This window comes from Vidua macroura, chromosome 3 (assembly GCF_024509145.1).
Source record: "Vidua macroura isolate BioBank_ID:100142 chromosome 3, ASM2450914v1, whole genome shotgun sequence".
NCBI classification, from domain to species: domain Eukaryota; kingdom Metazoa; phylum Chordata; class Aves; order Passeriformes; family Viduidae; genus Vidua; species Vidua macroura.
The window spans coordinates 81,638,334-81,664,277 of NC_071573.1; the positions used below are offsets into that span (position 1 = coordinate 81,638,334).

General features: G+C 44.5%; 1 protein-coding gene across 2 annotated transcripts; it reads left to right on the forward strand.

Moving 5' to 3' along the window:
• Nucleotides 1–4,009: 4,009 nt before the first annotated feature.
• Nucleotides 4,010–11,322, forward strand: TENT5A (terminal nucleotidyltransferase 5A). 2 transcript variants are annotated; one of them, XM_053974055.1, is made up of 3 exons: nt 4,010–4,045; nt 4,876–5,383; nt 6,405–11,322. In XM_053974055.1, the coding sequence occupies exons 2-3, from the start codon at nt 4,961–4,963 to the stop codon at nt 7,182–7,184; spliced, it is 1,203 nt and encodes a 400-aa protein (XP_053830030.1). In that variant the 5' UTR covers nt 4,010–4,045; nt 4,876–4,960; the 3' UTR covers nt 7,185–11,322. The 2 variants fall into 2 exon arrangements, with proteins under 2 accessions (XP_053830030.1, XP_053830029.1); XM_053974054.1 differs by lacking the exon at nt 4,010–4,045 and adding an exon at nt 4,569–4,665.
• The last annotated feature ends 14,622 nt before the right edge of the window (nt 11,323–25,944 follow it).

The window sequence follows — 25,944 nt, forward strand, 5'->3', positions numbered from 1 at the left end:
GTGTTTTAGTTGCCATTGGCCTCTGTATGAGGTAGGGTAAGCCAGCTGTGCTAAGGCACTTCTGAGCAGAGACTGAAAGAGCTGCTGTGCCAGGCCTGGGTGGGAAGCTGTATCCCTGTGCAACCGCCAGCATTCCCACTGCAGCCAGGGCTGCCGAGGGGCCCCAGGGCTCCCCTTGCACAGCCTGTTCACCCACACTCGACACACTGCACATTCAGCCACCTGGAAACTGTGGCTCTCGATGTCCATCTTGACACAGACTACTGTTTTTTTATTATTCTGAACATCTGTTTGCATTTTTGAAGTTGTCAAAAGGACGTAAGGAAAATCATCATGATGGTACCTGCTGTTTGTCTCTCCAATAAGAATAACTGCTCTTAATAGAAGGATTAGAAAAAAATAAAAGAAAGGAAGAATGACATTACCAAACTTTTCATTACACAATTGTGATAAAATTGTGTTGTATCTTTTTTTCTGAACTCCTTCTGAGGCTGTTTTTTTGACTTCTAGACTTCTTTGTTCGTGTCAAACCAATCCAGGCTGCTGCTTTTAATGCACAGTAATGATAGCAGCAGTGATGTTTGTCATTTTTTTAATAAAAAACAAACAGCTCTGTCTGAGTCAACACTAGTTTTTGGACTGAAGTAGTGTTTCTGCTCAGAAGTGAATCCCCTGACTGTCTGTAGGTAACACATGTTGGCAGAGCAGCTGTCACACAAACTCAATTCCTCTTTGAAAAAACTAAACTGGAAGTTTTGCTCTTGCTGGGCACCAAATGGGAGCCAATTCCTTGACTAGGCATAGATGAAGAATCACAGTTTCTGGCTCTTTTTTTTCTGCCAGAAAGAGCATGTTCCTGTTTTAGGCACCACGTCTTGGGCAGAAGGGAGGCAGAACAACATTACAGTCACAGTTGATGTAGTTCAGTCAATAAATTACTTAAATTCCTAAATTCAGCAGAGCTCACCTGGAGAGTACACTCTCTGCTACGTGGCCAAGCTGAATGAAGAGCTCACACTGAGGACTTTATTAGGCAAATACACACAAATACATACACAAGAAACACATTTATTGCTATTAATTTTCATTTGTTCTAGAGCAGGACTGAGAGTACGGGTGAGAATGAAGGGACTAATTGAAAAATTTTGTGCGAACATACAGAAAGACGTGAGTCACATCACACATCTTGCGTTCCTACTAATTGCTTGGGCAGCACAAACAACCTGAGTGAGTAATACAATCAAAATTCTGTCAAAGAATTACTGCTCACATTGACAATTTAAAAACCCCTACCATTTCTTTCCAAAAGTAAGTTTGTCATTAAAGGGACAGAGCGTGTTCATGAGCTGAATAAATGTTTTTATTAGCAGCAGCGTTATCACTATCAGTCATAATTAGAATAATCTCTGTAACTCATACAAATATTTCTGAATTTCTCATTATGTAATTCACCATAATTCAATTTCTTGCTACAATTCTTAATGATTTCCACTGATTTAAAGTGATGTAGGCTTTCATATTCAAGTAGGACAGAGGAGAAAAAAATCCAAAATGTATATATACCCTAGGTAAAGTACTGCACTGATGGAGTTCTAGTTCTCTTCTGTTTACACAGTTTATTTAAAAATATATATAAAATACCCTTTATCTAGTGTCCATTAATTAGGGGAAGAGAAGCGAAAAGGATTGCACATCAGTGAAAATAATTCCTAATCTATTCAAAGAGTGTAATGATTACCATCCTTTGCACATTTCTGAACTGAAAAAAACATAAATGCAGTGATTCTGACTGGAAATTATTTCCTCTCTTCTTTCAGGTGAGTGGGAGGTGATTTGCAGGTGCTTACACTGAGAAAGGGAGGTTGAGGTGAGGACAGGGCTTGGTTAACTCTTTTCCTTTAGCAAAACCCAGCAGTATAAAGGTCTTCCTTCTGAGACGCATTCACCTTGCCATTAGTAAATCAGTGTTTTCCACTATGAACTTATGTCCATTTTTCTTTACAAGTGGGTAAGTGATAGCAACTTTAAAGAGGTCAAAAGTCACACTTCATGGGGAAATGAAACAAGATCCAGATAAAATAGCATTGAATCCTACTGACCAGTGTAAATGCACTGGTACATTCTGCAGTATTCAAAATACTGTTAAAATTTCATTGCAACATGCTGAGAAACACAAATTAAATGAAATGTTGGTTACTCCCAGACAGGAAATTGTCTCAGTTTCTTGGAGCTGGCCTTGCTTAATATGGGATGAGCCTCCAAGTCTGATCTTTGTCCTTGCTCTAGAAATCAGTAATCCAGCTGATTACTGATAATGATAATTTGCTTATAAATAAGGTGGTAGTTACCCCTTTTGAAAGATTAAATCATGTGCCCTAGTGAACTGTGGTTCACCCGAGTAATGCCAGTCTGGGAATGGGGTTATGTTTTAACCTCTCCGAGCTGCCTAACTACACAGGGAGGGCAGTGACACCTCAGTGCTGCAGTCCCCGAGGTGGGACCGCTGTGAGCCCCTGCCCTCGGCTGTCACTGCCCTGCGGGGAGACGAGCAGTGCCTGTCACTGTCCTCTCGGGATGCGTGGTCAGTGTGAGGAGATGCTGCTCCTGCACCCAGCGGCAGTAGCCAGGGGCCCAGATTCCCAGCAGCCAGTTGCAGGCTCCCCTGCCAGCAGGCCGCTTAGTCTGAATATTTATTTTATATAAAGGAATAAGCTGGCAAACCCTATTCAATATGCTGGCAGACGTACAACGTTCTGCTTCGGCTGTTAAGCCGCAGTCCCTTGTACACGTTCGTATTTTAAAAGCTTTCTACTTCCTTTTTTTTTTTTTTTTTTTTTTTCCTATAACACACTGACACAGCAATACAAACACTTTTATCGCCCCCTGAGTGGCGCGGGGAGGGGGCGGCGGTGCCGCATGAAGAGGCACGAATGGAGGCACCCCCGCCGTGTCCGCTCCGGCGTGAGGAGCGGGCGCGCGCAGCTGAAGCCATCGGGAACGCGGGCAATGGATCAAAGGCCGAGCCGCCCCCGGGCCCCCCGCCCCGCCGGAGCCGGCAGGGGGAGCCCTTGCCCCGCGCTGCGCCGGCCGGGAGCGCCCCGACGGGGCGGGCGCAGCGCGGCGGGACCCCCGCCCGGGCTGTGGGCTGGGATGGGGAGTGCCGGGCTCGGGGGCTTCCCGAGCAGCCCCACACCTCTGACCCCATGCCGGGGCGGGGGAAGACGGGGGGCGCGCTAAAAATGGCGGAGGGGACGGTACACCCCGTCGGGCTGTGTCGCCCACCCCCCATTTTCGGCGAAGCGCTCGGTTGAGGGAGCTGCGCGTCACGTAGTCGCGCACCCCCATTAGCCCCTCCTGCCGCGCGTCACAAAGCTGCGAGCGGTGACGCAACACCGTCCATGACATCCCCCAACCCGTGTCCCCCAGCACTGCATCCTTCCGCGCAACCCGCTGTCTACATCGCGCTGGCGTGCGCGGGGTGCGCACCGGGGCGGTGGCGGTCCCGGGTGCTGCTGCGTGCATCGGGTGTCAGCGCTTAGTCTGTTTTAAATAGTGTGTGTATGTTTTAAATAGGATCTGTCTTGAAATAGTATCGATATACATATAGCATCTAAATGTATTTTAAATAATAAACTATATGTATGCGTATGTACGTAACAGGTGAAAAGCAGATGCATTCATCGTTATTTAAAAGAAAATGCAAATAAAATATATGGGTATGTTTATATAATATGCTTGTCTTCCACGTCATTTTTACGGCTCCGCGGTTATCCCAGTTGTACTCTATAAGCAGGATGCTCCTCTGGAAGGCACCGGCTCCTCCGTGGTCTTCGAGACGTCTTTTTCCTCCCCTCGCCGGCGAGGAGGGCGGGCGGGCACGGGGGAAGGGGCCGGGCCGGGGCCGGGAAGGCACAGCGTGATGCCGCTGCGCTGCCGCAGGCGGCTCTGGACATCTCGCTCGGGGGAGCCGAGCAGCGCGCACCACACGGCCCGGGATCCTCGGCATCTGCTTGGAGAGGGGCTCTTGCCAAATTCCGTCGCTCTGGTATGAAGTTTGGCTGAGCCTGGGATGACCGGGAATGTCGGGGGGGGGGGGGGGGGGGGGCGGGCGGGGGGTAAAAAGGCAGAGGAAAAAAAAGCCGGGAATGAATGGCAGCGCGGAGCTGGGCGCTCCTGAGCGCGCATCTAGGCACGGCAGGAGCGGGAGGGGCCGCGCCCGTTCGGGGCAGGGAGCGCTGCTGCACTTGTTGCCTCCCCGGAGCCGTGCGAGGGAGGCCGCGCTGCGCTGCGCGGCTCTCCCAGCCCGAGGCGGTGCGGGACGGCCGCTCTGGGCGCTCCGCCGGCGCGGAGGGGCGGGCGGGAGGGCGGCCCGCGGGTGCGCGGGGTGTGGGCGGGCCGGGGGCACCGCCGAGGCCGGCCATGCAGATAGAGGGGGCGGGACGCGGGCGCCGTGACTCGGAGCCCCGGAAGCGCGGAGAAGCCCCGTATAAAAACTACTGGGGACCTTTCCCGGCCAGAACTACGAAAGCTCCGGAGACGGCGGCAGCCTGCGGCGGCAGCGAGCGGGGCGGCCTCTTGGGCGGTGCGGGGCGGCCTCTCCGTCGGCGCGGGGCGGCCTCTGCCCCGGCGGGAGCGCGGAGAGCGGCGCAAGCAGCGGCGCTGCAGGTCGGGCGCCTTCCCTTATCCTGCAGCACCACCTGGCTCCGGGGGGCTTTTTCTCCCCCCACCCCCCGTTTTATTTATTTATTTATTTTTAAATCTAATCAGTAGGTGTGTCCTCCTGCTTCCCCCACTGAAAGGGACGGCCACAGGGGAACGGAGCTCGGGCGCCGGGTGCACGCAGCTGCTGACCGCTGGCTTTTCCTCTTTTGCCAGGCGCGGAGAGAGAGAGGCCCCGGGGGGCCGGCGGGGAGCCGGAGCGGTGCCTGGATCCAGCCCGGGGAGGCGGCGGCCGCTCACCATGGCAGACGATGAGAAGGCCGGCGGGAGTTCCGCGGACGGCGGCGAGAGCGCGCACTGCAACGTGCTGAGCTGGGAGCAAGTGCAGCGTCTGGACCGCATCCTCAGCGAAACCATCCCCATCCACGGCCGCGGTAACTTCCCCACGCTGGCCATGCAGCCTCGCCAGATCGTCAAGGTGGTGCGGAGCCGGCTGGAAGAGAAGGGCATCGGCCTGCGGGACGTGCGGCTGAACGGCTCGGCCGCCAGCCACGTCCTCCACCAGGACAGCGGCCTGGGCTACAAGGACTTGGACCTCATCTTCTGCGCCGACCTCAAAGGAGAAGCCGAATTTCAGACTGTGAAGGACGTGGTCTTGGACTGCCTCTTGGATTTCTTACCCGAGGGGGTGAATAAGGAGAAGATCACTCCTCTCACACTCAAGGTAAACCTGCCCTGTTCCCAGACGCCTGGAGCGGGCAGGTGTGAGCGCCTGCCTGCGGGGAGTGGGCACCTTCCCCCTGGGGATGGAGTGGTGCGCTCCGGGACGCAGCTCCCCCCCACACCTCCGCGACCCATGGGAACCCCGAGCGATTTATTCACCCCACGCTTAAAACCGAGGAGGAGTTTACAGTGGAGCGCCCTGACCGGGGCTCTTCAGGATTAATTAGCTTTTTGTCCCTCCCGGTTGATTTGCTGGGAGCGTTGTTTTACCTCGGGCGTGTGCCAGGCGTTGCACGCCTCTCTCCCAGCCCGGCTCGGCGGCAGCTCGGTGTGCCGGCCCCGGTTCCCGGGTGCACGGGGAGCGTAGATGGATTTAACATCTGCAAGAAGGAAACCCCGTCTGCAAGGCATTCTTCCAGCTGTGCTAAGTGCCCCAGCGGGGAGGCATATTCCCTCCTCTAGAAGACACTTTGCTTGAGTTGATTAGGCTGAATCCAAATCTTTTCAGATTTTTAGAGGGATTTATTTTTTTAATGTGGGACCGATTTATGGAACTTGCACTGGTAGGATTGAGGGGAATGAACATTTGTTAACTTGTTCTTTGGGAAGTAGAGGGAGAAGTGAAAACCAATAAATAAGATTTCTTTTTAGATTGTAGTAGTGACTTTCTGCATATGGGTGCATATTTGCAAAGATGCAAAGGCATATTTGGCAGATGCACCATGGACTTAGTCTGTAGATGTATTTAGAAGTGACTGAACAAAGTAGTGTTGCTATATGCTTCCCTTGCATGACAGTCCCTGCAGAACACCCTCCCCTGTCATACCCTTGCAGTGACAGCATTTTGAGCTCTCACATTAAGCACTTACTCTGTGGTTTGTATCTGCAGGCTCCATGAAATCTTTTATGAAATGCAGATATTGGGGGGGGGGGGTGTGCTTGGGAGGGGTGAGCAGACACAGTGAAGGAGAAATTTCTTGGATCTTTGTCTTGATTTGCTCATTTTGTCTTTCTGATTATAGGAGGCTTATGTGCAGAAAATGGTAAAAGTATGCAATGATTCAGACCGATGGAGTCTTATCTCCCTGTCCAACAACAGTGGCAAAAATGTGGAGCTGAAATTTGTGGACTCTCTGAGGCGGCAGTTTGAATTCAGTGTCGATTCCTTTCAAATCAAGCTGGACTCCCTGCTGCTTTTTTATGAGTGCTCAGAGAATCCGATGACTGAAACTTTTCACCCAACTATCATTGGTGAGAGCGTTTATGGGGATTTCCAGGAAGCCTTTGATCACCTCTGCAACAAGATAATTGCCACCAGAAACCCAGAAGAAATCAGAGGAGGTGGTCTTCTGAAGTACTGCAACCTTTTGGTAAGGGGCTTTAGGGCAGCCTCTGAATCTGAGATTAAATCCCTGCAGAGATACATGTGTTCGAGGTTTTTCATTGACTTCTCGGACATCGGCGAACAGCAGAGAAAGCTGGAGTCCTACTTGCAGAACCACTTTGTGGGATTAGAAGACCGCAAGTATGACTATCTCATGACCCTTCACGGTGTGGTGAATGAGAGCACAGTGTGCCTGATGGGACATGAGAGGAGACAGACTCTGAATCTCATCACCATGCTGGCCATCCGGGTCCTAGCTGAGCAAAATATCATCCCCAACGTGGCCAATGTCACCTGCTATTACCAGCCAGCCCCATACGTAGCAGATGCTAACTTCAGCAATTACTATATTGCCCAGGTTCAGACGGTGTTCCCTTGCCAGCAGCACACATACTCTACTTGGCTGCCCTGTAATTAAGAACTGAAATTAGTAGACCCCATGGAGAGAACTTTTTCTAAGATGTAGGAAGGGGTGACGGGTCCCTCTGAAATGGGGTGTTTTGTGCAATGATGATCTGCTCTAGTTTTTAAGCTTGGGACAAGCTTGTGATTCTTCTAATAATTAATGGGAGCATGATCAAGAGAGAACCCCAAAATAATTGGATCCTACCCCAGAGCACAAGAGGCCTGTCATTAAAAGCAACCAGCTTCCCCTGAAATAAGTGAGGGAGGAATGCTTGATGACAATATGGGTTGGCAATATCTGCTCCCATAGCTTTGGCATAGAGAAGGTGGGAAAGCCTTATTTTCTTTTATTTTTATTCTTATTCTAGAATGGGATCTGCAAAAGGGAGAATATGAAAGAAACAAAACAGACAAAAAAAAAAAACAACAAAAGAAAAAAAACTTCACAAAAAACAGTTCTACATATATTCAGGAGTTAAAAGTTAGAGGCATAAAGCAGAGATAAGCTGAATAAAGTTGTATATTGGAATTACTGCATTTGGGGCTTGCAGCAAGTGCCGTCTATGGATTGACCATGTAGAATGTATAGCTTGCTTGACTAGAATGCTTTACCAGAAACAGCTTGCTCCAAATGAACAGTAGTAGATTGGTACAGTTATAGAAACAGAAACACGTACGATGACAAAGTCCATTATTTCCAGCTGTGTGCATGCCTCACATTTTAGAAATGTGGGAATGCTGGAAAACCAGCTGTGGCAAGAAGTATATACTTAAGGACCAAAGATTTCACAAAAAAGTTATCCAAGCAAAGAAGATACAGTAGAGTATATATATATATATATATATATATAAATATATATATATGTAAAAGGAGATGTTCCTATATTTGTACACACCAATAGGAATCAAAAGTGCCTGATGCCTTCATAAAATTTGAAGTGAGAAAAAAAAAATATAGTTTTGTGGTTTAACCATGCATTCTGTTTTATCAGGGACACAAGGATAAAAAAAAAAAAGCAAACCAACCCATAAGCTTGTGAATAAGTGGTGGAGGAAATGCCCTATTTTTTTTCTTGGCAAATACCTGTATAGAGTTAATGTTTTGTCGGTGTGCTATTATCCTAGGTACGTGTGTGTATGTGTGTATATATGTTTGTGTGTGTATATATGTACATGTTATTGGTGTATATCTATATATATACACACACAATATATATTAATGTGGTCTAGGAAAATGTAGCAATTAAGGAATGTTTAAATAAAGTACTACTTGTTTTCCAGTTTGCAACAGGATCTCATAGGACAGTGGGCACCTTGCAGTGAAATTTTAACCCACACCTGAGAAATTTGGAGTAAATGAACCAGTCAGGATTAAGGTGGGATTCAGATAATGTCTTTGGTTGCAAGAACAAGGATTACAGTAATTCAGTGGGTTGCTTGTGAGCCATAATAATTCCACAGATGGAGAAACATATGACTAGCTGATTTTTTTAACTGTTTTGTACTGTAATGCCATTTTGACATTTAACCCACTAATGTTGTGACTGCATACCTCCATGATATGTAATTTCAGTGGAACGTGGATCAAAGATAGGTTTATTTAAACCCCCTGACAGCTAAAGAATATTGTATTAGTTGGTAATTTGAACACTAATTGTTAATATTTAAAGGAGTATTTTTAATAGAATGCATTATGCATTCCAGGACCACTAGAATTTAGCAAATGTGAAATGAGCCCTTTTTAAGAGTGTTGCACGATTGCTGAAAATTATATTTTATATATATATTATATATATATATATATATTTTTATGCAAATATTAAACATCTTTGATCTGGTTGTCACACTGCATTTACAATTTTAGTACTGTACTTTATTTAAATGGAATCACTTTACATTGGAACAATAGCTATTCACTTTCATTTCCTCTCCCGAAAGACCAGCAGGGGGGAAAAAACCAACCTCCTCCGCTGCTGTTTTCACTTCAGTGCCATCTCTGAAGGTGTTAAATTCTTTGTTGTGCTTTGAAAACCTAATGACTAAGTGACACTTGACTCTGATATTTTGCTTTTTCTTTCTGAGGGGGGAGAAAAAAAAAGGGAATTCAGGCTTTTGAAGGAAATCCGTCTGTGCCCTGCCCGGTCACAGGCACAGTCTGGCTCTGACGTCGGAGTCAGGGGCAGAGAGAGGGAGAGGACTCGTGTCCTGGCAGTGTATTTTCCCTATGGAGTGAGTAAGGTACATCTATTTTTGTCGCGCTTTGTACTTTTCACTCTGCAGGCACTTTAATAGGAGCCCGATTTGTTTACTAAAGCACCTTCCCTGCGAGTCCTTCAGGAAACTTAAAAGCTGGTCCCTTGCCATTGCTAGAACTGACGTGCAGACCTTGTCCCCACCTTCCCTTCCTTTGGTGCTGGCTTCTTGTCCCAGCGTGGTTCCCTCCAGCCCCCGGGAGCTCCGGGCTGGGCGCTCCTGGCCCACTGGCTCCCTGTACCTCCTGCTCCTGGTTTGCTAGCGGAAGCGAGGGGAGGGCTGGGGAAATAGGATCAGCTGGTAATGTGGTATGTCTTCTCTCCCACAACTATTTGTGGCAAATAAATGACTCATCCTCTCCTTAAAAGGGTTTGAGAACCTATAGCTGTGCCACAACCACAGAATGCTGATAATACATGATGCAGTGCTGTTTTTGCTTTGAAGGACCCTTTCTTTTTGCCATTGCTTGAAAGAAAGTTTTGAATTACTTCCTCTCAGCTCAAATCTAATTGTGAGTTGGTTTTTTTTTTTTTTGATTGACAGCAGCTAGTTACCTTGTAGTGCATACAGCAGGGCTCTGAGCTAAACTGCACCTTTTGGCATTTGCATTTTGATACATATATAATATGTTTTTATATATATTATATAGGTATTCCAGATCTGTTTTGCATATGTTAATGATGAAGTGGTGGAACTGGTGGAGCTTTGTTTTATTTGTGACTGGTGGCTTAAAATGTGCCTGATGTTAGAGGTGGGAAGAAGGCATGAGTTCAGGCCAAGAGTAAAATAAGAACCCTTTTTCAAAGCTGGGTTATTTCTGTGGTTTGCACACCTTTCCCTCCATAAAGTCTGACTTCTTTTTAACTGTTTTTTTCCCTCCTCTTCAGGACACTGGTACTTTTAAAGTTAATAACCGTGTTCTTGCTTTGTAGACTTGATCTGTCCCATCCAATCAGCTGTAAGGTTAGAGCTTGTGCTACAGAAGACAGTGTCCCTTTTAAAGAGCTGAACTGATTAAAGACATTGACCTGATTACAGTAAAACTGTTTGTGCCACCGCTGAATTTCCTGCTAACCAACAGGGCACTAAACTTGGTTAAATGTAACCATCCTGAAACAACCAAGAGCTTTTAAAATGGGATTTTTCTTCTTTTTTTTTTTTTTTTTTCCTTAGACATAACTGTCCTCTCAAATGCAAGAACATTTCTCCTAAAAATAGAAGGGCAATTAGAAGACCAAAAAGATGGTATTTTTCTAGTTTCTCGTATTGCACTTAAAATATTTTTTATCTTGCACAAAGGCCTTCACACAAATCCTCTAAAAACAGCTCTTACTAAATGCTTGGTTTGCATCACATCAGAAGCTCCTACCGGTTCAAAAAATGCGCTTTTTTTAAATTGAGATAATTAAGTGCGTTAGATAAAACTGCACAGAAAAGGAAAAATTGTATTTGCATATTCAGCTCCTATTTGAATATATTCTTTTGTATGGTTTTCTTTATGCAGAGAATTTCCCTTGCAAGAAGGAAAATCAGTGTACTGTTTTGCTGTTGTAATAGTGGTTTGCTAACAAAATAAATAGTAAAAAAAAAAAAAATGGCCTGCAAATTTCAAGACATCTTGGCTAAAGGCACTGCAGGCTCCTGCAGTCTGTAGGAGTCTGTGCAGATTTGCTTTCCCTCAAATTTCCTTACAACTGTTGCCTTCTGCAAGGCATCCTGTTGCAGCAAACTGCTCCTTGGATTGCTCTTTTGGAACATTTTGACTATAGGCTTTGTCACAGACAGAAAAAGAGCTGATGGAAAACAGACTCTAGAGGGAACAGATTGTGAATTTTGTTTACAGCATCCAATATTTGGATTTTTTTTGTAAATAAAAAGAAGTTATTTTTTTCTATTGATTTGTGTCTGCTGTCTTCCATGTCTGAAATAGCTCTGGCCTGCTCCTACTGAATACCAAGTTGGCTTTCATTAGAAGAGGACAAGGGCAGCACTTTTCTGAGAAGAGTAGCATTCGGCTGCTTTCCGATTGGAGCACAGAACATTTTGAAAAGCCCTGCCTTGTGCCAGCTGAGTTTGGCTGGCTGTGCTCAGCTGCAGAGGAACCTCCCCAGCCACTGCCAAAAATAAGCACTCCAGCACCAGTTGGGCTGTGCAAATGGTCTGAAACACGAAAAGGAAACAGTGCCATGGCAACCCCCCTGCCCTCACTGGGGCAGCCCTCACTGCCCTCCCAGTGTAGGTCACGGGACAGGGCCTTTGTGACAGCTGTGATGGGTGCACCACAAACCACCATGCTGGCAGGAATGTGGGGGTCCTGGTGTCCTTGAGGTACATTTGGTAGGGGCTGACATCCCCACCTTACAATTTTGGTTGGTCCTGGGGCAATGTGGTGTGCTGCTGCCTGCGTGTAAAGGTGGTGCCAGGTGTTAGCGGGTGGGGTGCTGCAGGTTGTGAAGCTTGGGGTGCTGCTGGAGAGAAGGGATGCACATGCCTGATTAATTCAGCTGCTGAATCAGTCCGCTTCTTCCTGCAGATTCAATGTTTACTCTTCTTCCCTGCCCTACAGTGCTGCCCTTGTCAGCAGAAGTATTTTCTGTTTTCTATGTTTACAGGAGAGATGCCTCAGTAATGAATGCTAATTTCCTCAAAAAGCACTTCAAGGGGATATAAAGTATTAATTTACAATGCTCATGGCAATACTTTTTCAGCCATGGTGCCTCAGACTGACCCAAATGTGAAAAATTTTGGCTAAGAATCTGCAGTATGTAGCTCTTACTAGTCTCATTCATATACTGCGCTGGTCTTGGAAGTCTCAGACTGGCTCAGTGGGAGTGTGAATATGCTTATTGTAATGATGAGTGAACCTGTATTCCTCTGTAAAAAAAAAACAAACAACCAATCAATCTGGTGGGATTGCTCGTTTTTCCAGGCACAGGAGCAGCCCCCTTGCTGAATGCCAGGTGCATTCTGCATAGTACCTCTTTTGAGATCAGCCTGGCCAGGAGGGGGGATGCACTCAGCATCCCTGCCCCATACAGCATCATCTTTCCTCCCATGTCATTGGCAGTAAAAGGAGGAGCCTTTCCTCCTGTTAACTTGCTCAGTTAGGGAATATTTCCGGCAGTTTGACAAAGGCAACTATCCAAAGACACAAATGAAAACTGGGGGATTGGAAATCATCTAAATCTAAGTGCCTTTGCTTGTATCTCAAAATCCAAGCCCAGATGAATGCTCTTACACTTGGGAGTGAGTTAATTCCCATTTCTCTGCTTAAATTTGGGGGGATTTTTTGGAGAGCAAGTTGAGTGTCTGGGGCGTTGTGAGTCCTCTTTCCCCAGCTGAGGAGGAGTGTGATGTGGATGCAGCCAGCTGAATGCTCACCTTAGGATGTTGTGATTTTCTGGAGGGAGGAAGCGGTCAGGACTGAAGAAGAGGGAGGGCAAAAGCGAAGTGGGACAGTGGAAATCACCTGAACAACAGCACCGTGGAAAGCTGGAGGACGCAATGATAGATTACATAGTAGGAAAGGAGAAATAGCTCAAGTCTTTAACTTGTGCTCACCCTGCTAAAATAAGTCAGATCAGAGAAGCTGTCACTTATCAAGATAAGTTACAGTCTGCGGTTTTCCTTGGCTGCAGCAGCACATATTTATTTTATTGCCATAAAAAAAATTACGCAGGAACCTCTTTACTCAGGAATGAAACTGAGTTTCTAGGTTTTATAGAATTATTAGGTTGGAAAGACCTTTAAGATCATCAACCTAAACCTCCCCTGGTGCAACTTGAGGCCATTTGCTCTTGCCTCTGCAGAGAGTTTTGTAGAAGTTCCATGCACCTTTTTCCCAAGTGTTTGTGTGGATCTAGTCATGCCCTCCTGAAGCTGTCACCAAGCAACCTCCTCCCTTTTTTTTTTATGTTTTTAGTGAAATTCAGTGCAGGTGGCTATATGAACTTAGATAAAGCACAGCTATATGCTGTTGCATTGGAGCTGGTGTACTTTTGCAGCAATGTCCTGAATATCCATAGATGTGTGTCAGAAGCAGCTCTGCAGTGGGGCTCTAGTCTGCATGCAAGGATCAAGAGCACAAAATCAAAATCTATACTCTATAGATGAGTCTGCATGCAAGGATCAAGAGCACAAAATCTATAATATTCACCGTTCAAAAGCCTGATTATTTCTCATGAACAGACTCATCTCCTACATACTTACATAGCCTCAGACTGTCCAGAGAATGTGCTTTGTGGATGCAAAATTTCACTATTTCATGTGGCTGTTGCACCAGGATATGAAATGACAATACTTGCCAGAAAACTTTCTTTTTTGCATTGTTTGGGAAAAAAAGCTACGTCCTAAATACCCACCTAAATATTGGGTGCACAACATAGGTAGTCCTCATGGTGAAAACATTCCTTAGATTTCCATAATGGCTTTGAGGGCATAAATTGCTGCTTTTCAAGAGGACATTGCTCTTAAACATACTTTTCCTTCTGTTGGACTTAGGGGTGAAAATGTTTTATGAGTGAACAACTCTCCTTAGTTTAATTTTCTTCTTGAAAATTGAGACATCCAGAACAGCTTGCCATTTTAAAAAATGAAACTTTCTTGTATTTAACCTACACAGGGTCTCTTCTCTGGAGTTCCTCCCTTGGGGGCTGTAGGACAGTGTCACTTCTAAAGTCACAGCTAAGGACAGTAGACAATGAATGTGCTTTTGAGACGTCCAGCTCATCCTCGTCGGTGTGTGTATGTGGTCACCTCTCTGCAGTTTGAATGAAGGTGATGAGGGGTACCTGGAGCAGGAAGACAGGCATTCCTGAGGGAGATCTACATGGCTCTGTGATAGTTTTCCTCTCAGGGAATGTGTTCCTCAGTGGATGTGTGCTTGAGGATTCACGTGTCTGCAGTAACTCCATGGCCATCGTTTTAACCGTGACTCCCTTTCTTGGGTTATTCCCTCAATCCAAGACATCTGTGGAGTTCCTGCAGCACATTCTGATGTGGAATAGTAATTGCAAGAAAACCTTTCTGTAATCACAAAACTTTCTGTAATCACAATCTTCATTTAACACTTTGAGGAAAAGATAAAGCTATACTCTTTTTTGGTTTTCTCACAGTTTCACTTCTGCATTGCTATTCTCTTCTTGCTTCCCTGCTGCCTTCTCATCCTGATTCTTGCAGAAGAAGGAGGGACCACCACCACATGCTTCTCTTCAGACTGTCAGTAATTCTGTTGGTCTCTAGTGTTTGATAGCCACTGATGTAAGGTTGGTGCTAGATAGGTCATTAGGTGAGGTTCAGCAAGAGGAGTGGAACATTTCTGTGCAACCAGGTGTCCTGGGTATCCTGTGAAATGCCCTTCAGAAATATTTCAAGCCATGCTGTCCACTAGCAGTTCTTCATGACTGGGGAATTATTCATACAGCCTTATACAGTTACTTGAATTTCTCAAGAAGTGCAGAATAACTGTTAAATTAATTCAAAATTTAGTAAAACAACAATTATGTTTAAATCAGGGGGAAAATGCACTAGAAGGCACTTATTAAAATGTCAGCATGCAAACTAGTAAGGGAAGCTCTTCGTCAGCTTGAAGTATTTTATCTGGGTTTCAGCAGGCTGTTTATACACTTTGCATTTGGGTTAAATTATCCACTGAAGAAGGGTTTGCATCTCTTGTTCCTCACCTCAGACTTTGTTGTTTGGGGGTCTGCTTTGCAATGGTGGTGTAAACTATGACTTGACTGATTTATGTAAGTGCTGTTTATAAGTAAAACCCTATAAATGTTAGCCAGTGGCAGAAGCGAAACCAAGAGTTTGAGCTTCCTTCTCACCAGCTGTGAACAGTTCTTTTGCATTTTTTATGGAAGTATAAAATTGAATAGTGCATCTTCTGTAGATGGAGCTTTCCAACATGCTTTTCATTTCTTCCCAACCCTCTGTCACCAATAATGTCAAATATTTAAGGCTGTATTTTCTAGTCTGGCAAAACCATTCCTGCCTGTTTTTGCTGAAGTCATGGACCCCTGTGGGGTCACACAGAGGCATTTGTGCTGTGTGCTAGATGCTTTGGAAGCAGCATCTCCTTTGCTGCAGCCATTATAGCTCTTTACATATGCCACACTTCATAAAGTTATTTAAGTCACAGAAGTTTCAAGAACTTGAAACTAATCACTTTTCCTCCAAGCCTAAACCCAGACAGCCCCAGATTTGTCACCAGAGTCTTACAGACACAACTTGCCATGTGCCATTCTCTGTCCCCAGGAAGAATATCAGTATCTGATGATTACAGCTATTGCTGTTGCTCTTATGAAGACAATGCATTTGGCAGCAGAAACTCTGCAGGGCTGCACTGATGGCCATCCCAACAGTAATCTACTACGAAGAGAGAAAAAACAGCTTCCAATTCTGGTAGGAACTCCTGTCTTTCTGAGAAGTGCACACACAGTATTGGTTCAATGCTGAACATGATACATTTGTTTTGTAGAGTTTTGTGGGTAGATATATTTGCCACAGATCACCTGTTGCATCACTTGCATCTTAGTTGTCATGGATGCATGTGACTGACGAATGTACATGGAAGTGCTCTTTAAACTCTGCTCTTTGACTGCTCAGAGGATATTCTCTATAGCAGAAAGGTACCCAGCAGATATTGTTCACTTGCTAAAAGCTCTATCTTTGGTGTCAAGATTATTTTCATTATGTTCTTCCCTGTGGGATAGAGATAGAAATGCCCTCCTACAGCAGTGGGAACATCCATGAGTGACAGGAAGCATCTGATGAAATTCCAGCAAAAGTATCAGACACCTAAGCAGAAACTGTGGGGGTCAATAGATTTTTCCTTTGGCTTTAGCCAGCCTTTGTATGCAGTGGTAGCAGCTGCCTCAGTGCTTGAGGAGGCATGTGGGGAACATATAATGCAGATTTAGTAGCTGAGCTTGACCTGAGCCTTACTTTCTACTTCTTTGTTGTCGAATGTTTGTTCTGCAGTAACAATCAAAGGGCATGACCAGGTTAGGACCCATTGTACCAGGCACTGTGCAAACACCCCTTTGCAAATCCTGTCCCTTAGAGCTCCTCTGTAGTGGAGATTTCAATGAGCTTATTTTTGCCTTTAACTGTCTCACAGTAAGTCAACTCATTTGCTTAAGGCAGGCTCTTGCTTTTTTAAGAAATGGAATATAACCTGCAAAAATTGTTCCCCAAGAGGCAATTTTCATGAAATATTATGGAATTCTGTGAATTTGTTCACCTACTGTCTGTCATGTCATAATCTCAGATTGCCTTCATGAATAACTGAACTCAGTTGCTCTCTTAAAAAGCTGTGTACTCAATGTGATATTTTTTTGTCAGAGACCTGAAATCAGTTCTATAGTCAATGCAGACACAGGTGCATTTCTCTTCCCTCCATCTGGAATTCCAATTACTTCAGGAGGTGAAATGAAACAACTGTGGAGTAGTGTGCAGTGACATTAAATGACTGCAGAGCCACAACCAGCAAACCTGCTGAAGAAACTGAGCCCACAACTGGAATCTCTTGAAACTGAGCTGTTGTAGATGTCGGCGAACCCAATGGGAAGAATGATGATGTCTGACTTACTTCAGAAGGCTGAATGATTTCTTTATTATAATTACGCTGTAATACATTAATATACTATATAAAAGAGGATACTAAAAACTACATGCTACTTTCTCTATCATATCTATCTACTCACAACTCGTGACCCTGTTCTCCAGAGTCCAGACACAGGTGGATCCGATTGGCCATCAGGCCCAAACAATCCACCATGGTCCAACCAAGCGATCACTCCAGGTAAACAATTCTCCAAACACATTCCACAAGAGGAAAACAAGGAGCAGAAATAGAAATTGTTTTCTCTTTCATTTCTTTCTGTGCACCTCAATGAAAAATCCTGAGAGAGAGAGAAATGTGCTCGCCACACTGAGCTTCCCCCAGATGAGTAGGTGTCCTGACTGGGCTTATTGCTTTTTATTTCTATAAAGGTGGTACCATTTATTTTCTTTTAGGCTGGCCACCTCAGACAAATGCATGAGGGTACAGGAATTTCCTTAACAAGCAAAGACTGATCACTTTGCAGGGCTGTCTGCACCAGTCAACTGGTGAATCCACATTCCCATAATACTCACTGTCATAAATCTACAATGTCCCAGGCTTAAACTGATTGAAGGGAATCATTATCCTGGAACATAGAGTTTCACTGAATGCATATTACTTCCTGAATATATAGAATTGCAGTGTTTGGAAAATTTGGAAGTGTTAAGCCGTTTGTGGGCAAAAGTTGCTAGAAAGAAAGTTTAGTTATGGAAGACCATTGTATATAATGAGCTGAAGTGAAGGGGAGCCTAATAGCAGTCCTTTCAGTAATTCAATAAAATATTTGAAACTCAGCTGTAACTCTGTGACTATGGCAGCTCCCAAGAGAGCCTTGGACTGTGGTCATGGCGTAGTCTGTGTTTTCATCATCATTCCCTGTTTTCAGGGAACACCCATCGCAAATTAGGTGAGCCCCCATATGGCTTAAACCCACAAAAGGCAAGAAACTCAGATTTAGGGCTGGAACTCCCTGCCCTCCCCACCCTGACAGGCTACTGCACTGTGTCATGCTGCCAGCTGGGAGAAGTGGTAGCCTGTGGGCAATCTCCTCCGTGCAGCTCTTATAGTAGCTGCCTAATAGGAGCTATTTCTAAATATATAATCCACCTCTTCCACCCCAAAGTTTAATGCCGTGCATTACCAAAAGTTTGGATCATGCCTCTGATGTTCTGATAAACATTAGTGGGCATTTTCCCTGAAAGCTTGGCATGAAATATAGGAACTTATTCAAATATGAACTGTATTTACTTTCTGAAAGGCATATGGTTTTCTAAACGAATCAGTTTGTTAGGTATCATTTAAATAACATGCCAAGAAAGACCAGAAGGATAAACTTTTTTTGAAATAGTATTTCAAATATTGCTCATTTTAGTTGTGCAACAGACAGAAATATTCTTGTTTGGAAAGGTTAGGCTATGACCTATTTACTTTGCACCAATAATTTTGGATCCAGCTTTTCCTAAACATGGTAAAAGCAAAAATTGGCAAATCTAAACAAAAAACCCCACTGATTTTTTGGGAAGCAGCTGCTTCAGTAATCAGAGGTATGGCCAGTCTACTATAGAGAATGTCCTTCTCTTACTGGTCCAAGGTGACTTTCCCAAAGACCAGGGACAGCTCATGGCTCAGACTTCCAACATAGTAGGAGACTAATGTCATTTCTACTCTCTTCTTTGGACAGAGAGCAAAAATCACAGGGGCTGGTGAAGGCCTTCTGTTCCCTTGAATTTGAAGGAGGCTTGCAATAGAAAGTACAGCTTTCTACTTTGTTCTTTGCTTCTCATCACCCCAGAGCTTTGTGGGCAGAATCCATCCTCAGTTTCCACAGCCCTTGCCAGGATGCTGCCAAGAAGAGCTTGGAATGAGTGTGGTCAGGCAAAGGGTCACCACGCAGTTGGCCTTGACCTGTGCAGTAGCCATGGTGTACACCTAATTTGTTGGATGTGAATCAGGAGGAAAGTGACTTATGATATCCTTTTTCAATAGATCTGGATTATGCCAATTTTCTTCTTACAAAGAAGAGCTGGCTTTTGATGGAGCTGTAGGAAAAAACTTGAGGGGAACCCAGGATATGGGATTTCCTACACTGCTTGTAATGGGACCTGAGCTGGCCAGGGTTTTCAGGCAGGCCTGTCTGGGCTCTTTCCTTATAATGAGCAAGCAAGAGACTCCAGTCTCATATGTGGCCCATTCAGCACTCCAGCAGCTGCCCCCATGGCAGGTCATGTTTCTCTCAGGCTGTCATGATTTTGGATATAGTGATCAGAGCAATTCAAATACACCTCCTCCCATCTTTGCACCCACTTAGGGACTTGAAATAAAAAAGAACACCCCCTGGTGTGCAGGGAAAGAGACCAAGGGAAATGGTGGTGGGCTGCCACGATGCAGAGCTGAGGGTCTCAGCTACCATGGAGAGCAGCCCTGGTTATGGCTGAGCCATGTTAGGAGTGGAGATGGTAAGTTGAGAGCTCAATCAGGAAAGCACTTTTTGGCTCTGGGACAAAACCTCAGAAGGCAGATGGGGACAGAAAATGCCTTAGGTTAGCATTGAAATGAAAATGAATAGAAGGGATAGAAGATGCAGAAAATTGATACTGAAACAGGGGATTTTAACATAATTAAACAATTCATTTTGTCTATCTTAGCTTCATTTGAGACATTTTATTCCATCTTAATCAGAACAGATAATTTTACTGTAATTTATTTTATTATTTTAAAATATGCTTTTTTTGCTATTTAAATAAAAAAGTAAATGTAGAAATAAAAAAAATGTGATTTCCAAACTATAATTATATGAATTCTTATGACATTTCACAGTCTAAATATTTATCTCAAATTGTGGGCAAAATTTATTTTGAAATAGCAAATTTTTTGACAGCAAGTGCATTTGTATATGTGTGCACACGTGGCAGTGAGAATACAAAGATTGGATAATGCCTTTAAGATTTTTGTTTCTGCTTTTAATTACATGATTTAAAGAGCAACTTAATTTCAGCTGCAGTTCAGTGACTTCTGTGCAAAACCAAGGCTTTTCACTGGTTGTCTCGTGCTCAAAAGAAGGAAGCATGTGGTAACAAAGCTTTCTACAGAGATACTTCCTCTGCTCATCACCAAAAACTGCAGAGCTAGCATATGTAGCCTTTCCCACCTCCAAAGGGAAGAGTCCCAGGAGGACTGTGAGTGAAAACTCTGTGTAAAGTTTCTTTGCTGTTCAGTCACTTTCAATTTACCTTGAAAGCCATAAAATACAATTCAGTTCATACATCTGGTGGCAAAGCTAGAGCAAGTGTATGTTCCTCATTAATATCTTTTGGCCTAAACTTCCTCCTTATTTAGTCCTCATATATTATTTCCATTTATTTCCTCATTAATCTCCAGTGGCCTTCCTTTTTGCAGTAGGATGCCTGCATGAAATGCTTTTCTTCCTTCTCTATTAAATCCAAGAGCTTTGACACTGAAATTTAATTTTATGTGTCAAGTTGATTTTTTCCCCAATGTATCTTTCATTCATAAACCTTTGGTTATCTATTTTTAAGAGAAAAACCCTCAAACAAATCTCAAAGAGGAAATATATACTTTCAGTAAATAATCTGGCACTGCTGCCAGAGAAAGTTAATTCTCTTACTGCTGTAAGAGAAAGTTAATTCTTGCAGCCATTTAATAATGTCTTCAGATTTTTTCTCTGACATTTATTAACTTCTCATGAAAGGCAGGGGGGGATTTCTTTCCCCAAAAGACACTTCCCATCTTTCTTTACAGACCTCCGAGTTTTGGCAATAATCCACAAAAGGATGTCTGCTGTCACAAAGACCACATCAGGGTTTTTAGCTTCCTAGCAAGAAATCATTGTGTCTGTGGAAGTGTTACCAAAGAAGTGGCAAAGATTTTGACCCCCTCCCTCATGATGCTGCAGACCTACTGTGGACCAGGTTTTTTTTCCCAGTGATGAGCCATGTGATTTGGAGAGTGTGCAGGAACCACATCAAACCCTGAAAGAAACTAGCATGACTGTTGGATAGCTCGGCTCCTCCCAGGGGTCACAGCCAGTTGTTGGGAACCTGCTGGAGCACAGCAGGGTGGTGGGGAGGCAAAGCAGCAAAGGGCCTTTATATAATCTGTTTCTACACCTGGGGGTGCTCGCTGTGCAGCTCCATGTAATCCCCTTAGCAGAGAAAATCATAGAGTCAAAGAATCATGGAATGGCCTGTGTTGGAAGGGACCTGAAAGACCATCTCATACAAGCCCTCTGCCATAGGCAGGGACATTTTTCACTTGACAAGGTGGCTCAGTGCTCCATCCAACCTGGTCTTCTACACTTCCAGGGATGGGACATCCACAGCTTCTCTGGGCAACCAGTTCCAGTGCCTCACCACCCTCACAATAAAAAATTTCTTCCCAAACTCTACTCTAAACCCACCCTTAGTTTGAAGCTGTTCCCCCTTGTCCTATCACTACATGCCTTTGTAAAATATTTATCTCCATCTTTCTTGTAGTCTCCCTTCAGGAACTAGAAGGCTGCAATTAGGTCACCCTAAAGTCTTCTTTCTCCAGGCTGAATAATCCAAATTTTCTCAGCCTTTCCTCATAGGAGAGGTGCCCTCTAATCACTGTGGTGGCCCTCCTCTGAACCTGCTCCAACAGGTCAATGTTCTTCCTGTGCTGGGGACCCCAGAGACTCCAGACGGGATCTCACCAGAGCAGAGCAGAGCAGAGCAGAGCAGAGCAGAGCAGAGCAAAGGGGCAGAATCCCCTCCCTCACCCTGCTGCCCATGCTGCTTTTGATGCAGCCCAGAATAAAATTGGCTTTCTGGGCTGCAAGTGCACATTTCTGGCTCATGTCCAGATTTTCATCCACTAGCATTCCCAAGTCTTTCTTGGCAGGGCTGCTCCTATCTGTCCATCCTCCAGCTTGTATTGATACTGGGGGTTGACCTGACCCAGGTGCTGCACCTTGCACTTGTTGAAGAACATGAGGTTCTTATGGGGTGGGAAGAGCCAGCAAGGATGTTCTGCAATGTCCCCATGCCCAAATGCAGGATCAGTTGTTCTTAAACTCTTCCTTACTGTGCACTCATAGCCAGAGCAAACAAATATCTGACATATTTTCTCATAACAAACCCTTCAAGCTGGATGGTAGAAAATTGGTTCATGTTAGCTCCTTTGCTCTTAGAATCCTCTGCCCTCCCTGGCTGGCAGCTGTAAGCAAATGTCCCATGCTGCCTTGCCAGGGCTAGGCAGAAGGAAATTGTGCTGGCTTTGGCTGAGATAATTTTCTTCAGAGTAGGCAATATGAACTATGTTTTGGACTTCTGCTGAAAACAGTATTGATAGCTCAGGGGTGTTTTTGTTATTGCTGAGCCGTGCTTGCGCAGCAAGGCCTTTTCTGCTTCTCACCCCACTCCACCAGAGAGGATGCTGGGGGTGCACAAGAAGTTTGGGAGGCAACACAGCCAGGACATCCGACCTCAGCTGACCAAGGAGCATTCTATACCATATGGTGCTGTGCTCAGCATATAAAGCTGGGGGAAGAAGGAAGGGGGAAAATGCTCAGAGTGACAACTTTAGTCTGCCCAAGTCCCTGCTATGTGTGATAGAGCCCTGCTTTCCTGGGGATGGCTGAACACCTGCCTTCCAATGGGAATGAATTCCTGGGTTTGCTTTTCTTGTGTGCATGGCTTTTACTTTCCCTATTAGACTGCCTTTATCTCAACTCATGAGTTTCCTCATTTTTACCCTTCAGATTTTCTCCCTAATCCAGCTAAGGAAAATGAGAAAGCAGCTACATGGGGCTGAGTTGCTGACCAGGGTTAAACAATGACAGCGATCCACTATGTTCCGAAGCTGTCAGGTAATTAGCATTTAATATCTCAGACTAGCAGGAAGCAAGGTGTGCTGAGGGATGGGTATAGGGAGGGAATGGGATCAGTAAATCTCATCAAGATCTGCCCAGGAGTTGAGAAATGGAAATATTTCTGTTTAAAATGTTTTCACAGCAGATGCAGAACGAAAGGATCAGCAAAGTGAGAACTTCAAGCCAGCAGGTCTGTTTGCCCCATGGAATTGCAGCACTTCTGAGCCCGTGGGCTGTCTCAGCACTGAATCTAGAAGAGGCTGGTTTAAGGAACAGGGATTTTGCTTAAGGCAGTGAGAAAAAGTAATGGGAGAAGTGACATTGGTGTTTTGGCAGAATTGTGGTTTCCTGCTGCCCCTGCCGTGTGGCTCTTGGTGTGCAGCTCCCTGGCATGGCTGCAGCAGTCACTGCATGGCTGTGCACCTCTGCAGGGCTGCAGCACCTCCCACCCTGAGCTCTTCTCCAGGAGAAGACAAAGAGATGATGTGAAATTTAAAAGCAGAGGATTAAGCAAGAGAGACAAGTTCTGGGAAAGGCTGCAGGCGTGAGGTTTGGACTGATAATATCAGGGTGACTCTTGTCTGGGTTTTTCTTCTTCTGATCTATGGCAGTGTGAGAATTGGCATATCAGCACTCAATCCTGAAGAATTGCTTCATGCATACAGCTATTGGAGATGGATACTGAGGATTTGCTGCCTGCATTGTATCCTGCTATTGAAATTGCTTTGCAATGTGCTCTACATTGCTTCCCCTGTATTGTACTGTACGCCTTTTCTTTAAAGAGTAGCTCCTTAGATATATCCAAAATCTAGGCTCCTCCAAAATGGTGCAATAAATTCCCATTCCTCCTCCCCTTTCCAACAGGTTGCACTTTTTGTTGTTCTTCTGCCTTTAAATAATTTTTTATAGTCTTCTCATTTTTTCCCATGCTGCCCAGCACAGCTGAATAACAAGCCCCTTTCCTCCAGTTCTTTGCCATGTCCTGCATAGTGTGTCCTGATGGTTTTGGTGTGCCTGGCAGCTTAATGTTCCTCTCCCATTTATGCTGGGTGGCTACTGTTGCTCCAAACAGAATTTGAGTTTTGGTTGGTTTTTTTTTTTTTTTCTTTTCCCCAGTTCTGCAGTGTTGTTTAGGGGATCTCTTGCTGAGAAAGGTCTGTAATGAAGAAAAATTATTACTAGCCCATGAAGAACAAAGTCCACTGAGGAGTGGCTGCAGTTTATGATGTGTTGCAGAGGCTCCTCTGCAACATGCTTTTCACATTCATTTTAACTTCCAGCTATATTGGCAGCCCCAGACATACAAGGGATTTTGTTTGCCTTCTTCTTAGATGCTTGAGTGGAGTTTGAAAGCATTTCTTGGGGTAGAATTAGTTCATTTCTGATATGTAAAATGCACAGTTTGTTGTTCCACTCAGACTTGGACCCCAAGAACCAAATAGCCAACTACCTGTTGAAAGATAACAGGTCTGTGGCGTCCCACGGCCCCACAGAACAGGACTAAAGGATGGAAACTGTTGGAAGGGCATCTTACTCATAAAATCTCTTTTCTAGATCTGGGCATTCTCTGCAGATGATGCTGTCTTTAGCAGGGAGAACAGAAAACAGGATGAGAGAATAGACAGGTTTTTATTGATACAAGCCTAATTTTGAGAGTGTGTTCTGATCACATGGCATCTGTAGTCTCGTCCCTTTTTAAAAAAGGCTTTATGGAGACTATTTCCAGTGTCCCCATTTCTTTGGCATGGTTAAAGGGTGACAGTGCAGATTTTACCTGAAGTGGCCCTGTTCCCAGTCACTCTTCTCCTGTTTGCCTCTGGGATCAGATTACCTTCTTGCTACTTTTAACTCCTCAGAGATTTGTTCTCATCTTTAGGCCTCGGCTGCAAACAGTGCAGGTTATACATAAATTGTAATGAGAACCACAGAAGTTTGCTCAGGGTAATACAAATGCAAAATTCAATAGGTCATGAGACACCAAAAACCCTCACAAAAAACCTTTGAGAGTTGCCCACTTGTCTGGAGTTTCTACCAATAAAGGATGTCTAAAATCCCCTATTCCTTTTCAAGCTGACTACTCAGTAAAAACTATTAACACTTTGCTGTACTTCACATCAGGAAGCTGGAGAGCCAGACTTTGTCACATCTGGAACTTCATGTGCTGCCCAGCAAATTCTTTTCTTCACAGTGAAAACTGAGCTGAAAATTTCCTTTAGACATCTGAGTCTGTTGGAGAGTATGATATCATCCTGAGGTCTTCATGGAAAACTGATAATGGCAGCAGGTGGCATTACATAAGAAAATGTGAAAAACTGAGCATCACTAAAATCTGTAAATAAAAGTAGTGAGAAATCTGAAAGATAATAAGCTCAAAGCTGAAAGTTACATAGAGGCCTATATTTGATTCTATAAATTGAATCATACAAGGTTATAGAATTGCCTAGAAATAACAAGTAGCATGTTGATGAGAAAATAGAATATCACTAAAAGCAATCTCTATTTTTCATAACAGAAAGAGTACTTAATAATCAGAATAGAAAATCTGACCAATGATTTACCATTGGTTTCCATGGGACCTGGAGCTGTTTCTTGTTCTATAATTGAAGCAAAAACCATTGAGGTAACAGCACACTGCTCTCAGCTTCCTCTGCTTCCTCACCACTTGTGATGGGTGTTCAGCATTCCAGGGCAGGGTTACTTGCAGTAATCCTGGTAATCTCAGCTCCTCCAAGATGCCCACAGTTTATTCTAAGATTAAAAAAAAAAAAAAAAAAAAAGTAATCTGTGAGCAGCCCTGCATTCCAGTATGGTGCACAATTGTTTCTCTTTAGTTGTCACAATAGCTTTGTGTTCCTCTAGCCCCCCCCCCCCCCCCCGAGAAAAATACATTTAATTTCTACACTCTTGCTAACCAGGAGTTGGAAAAAGCTTATTTCACCCAAAACCCTACTGGACTCTATTGGTTTTGACTGTTGGTTACTCTAGGTAGGATTGCTGGTTGAACTCCTGCTCTTACTCACAGTGTTCATGCATATAAAGCATATACTCCCTTATGTAAGA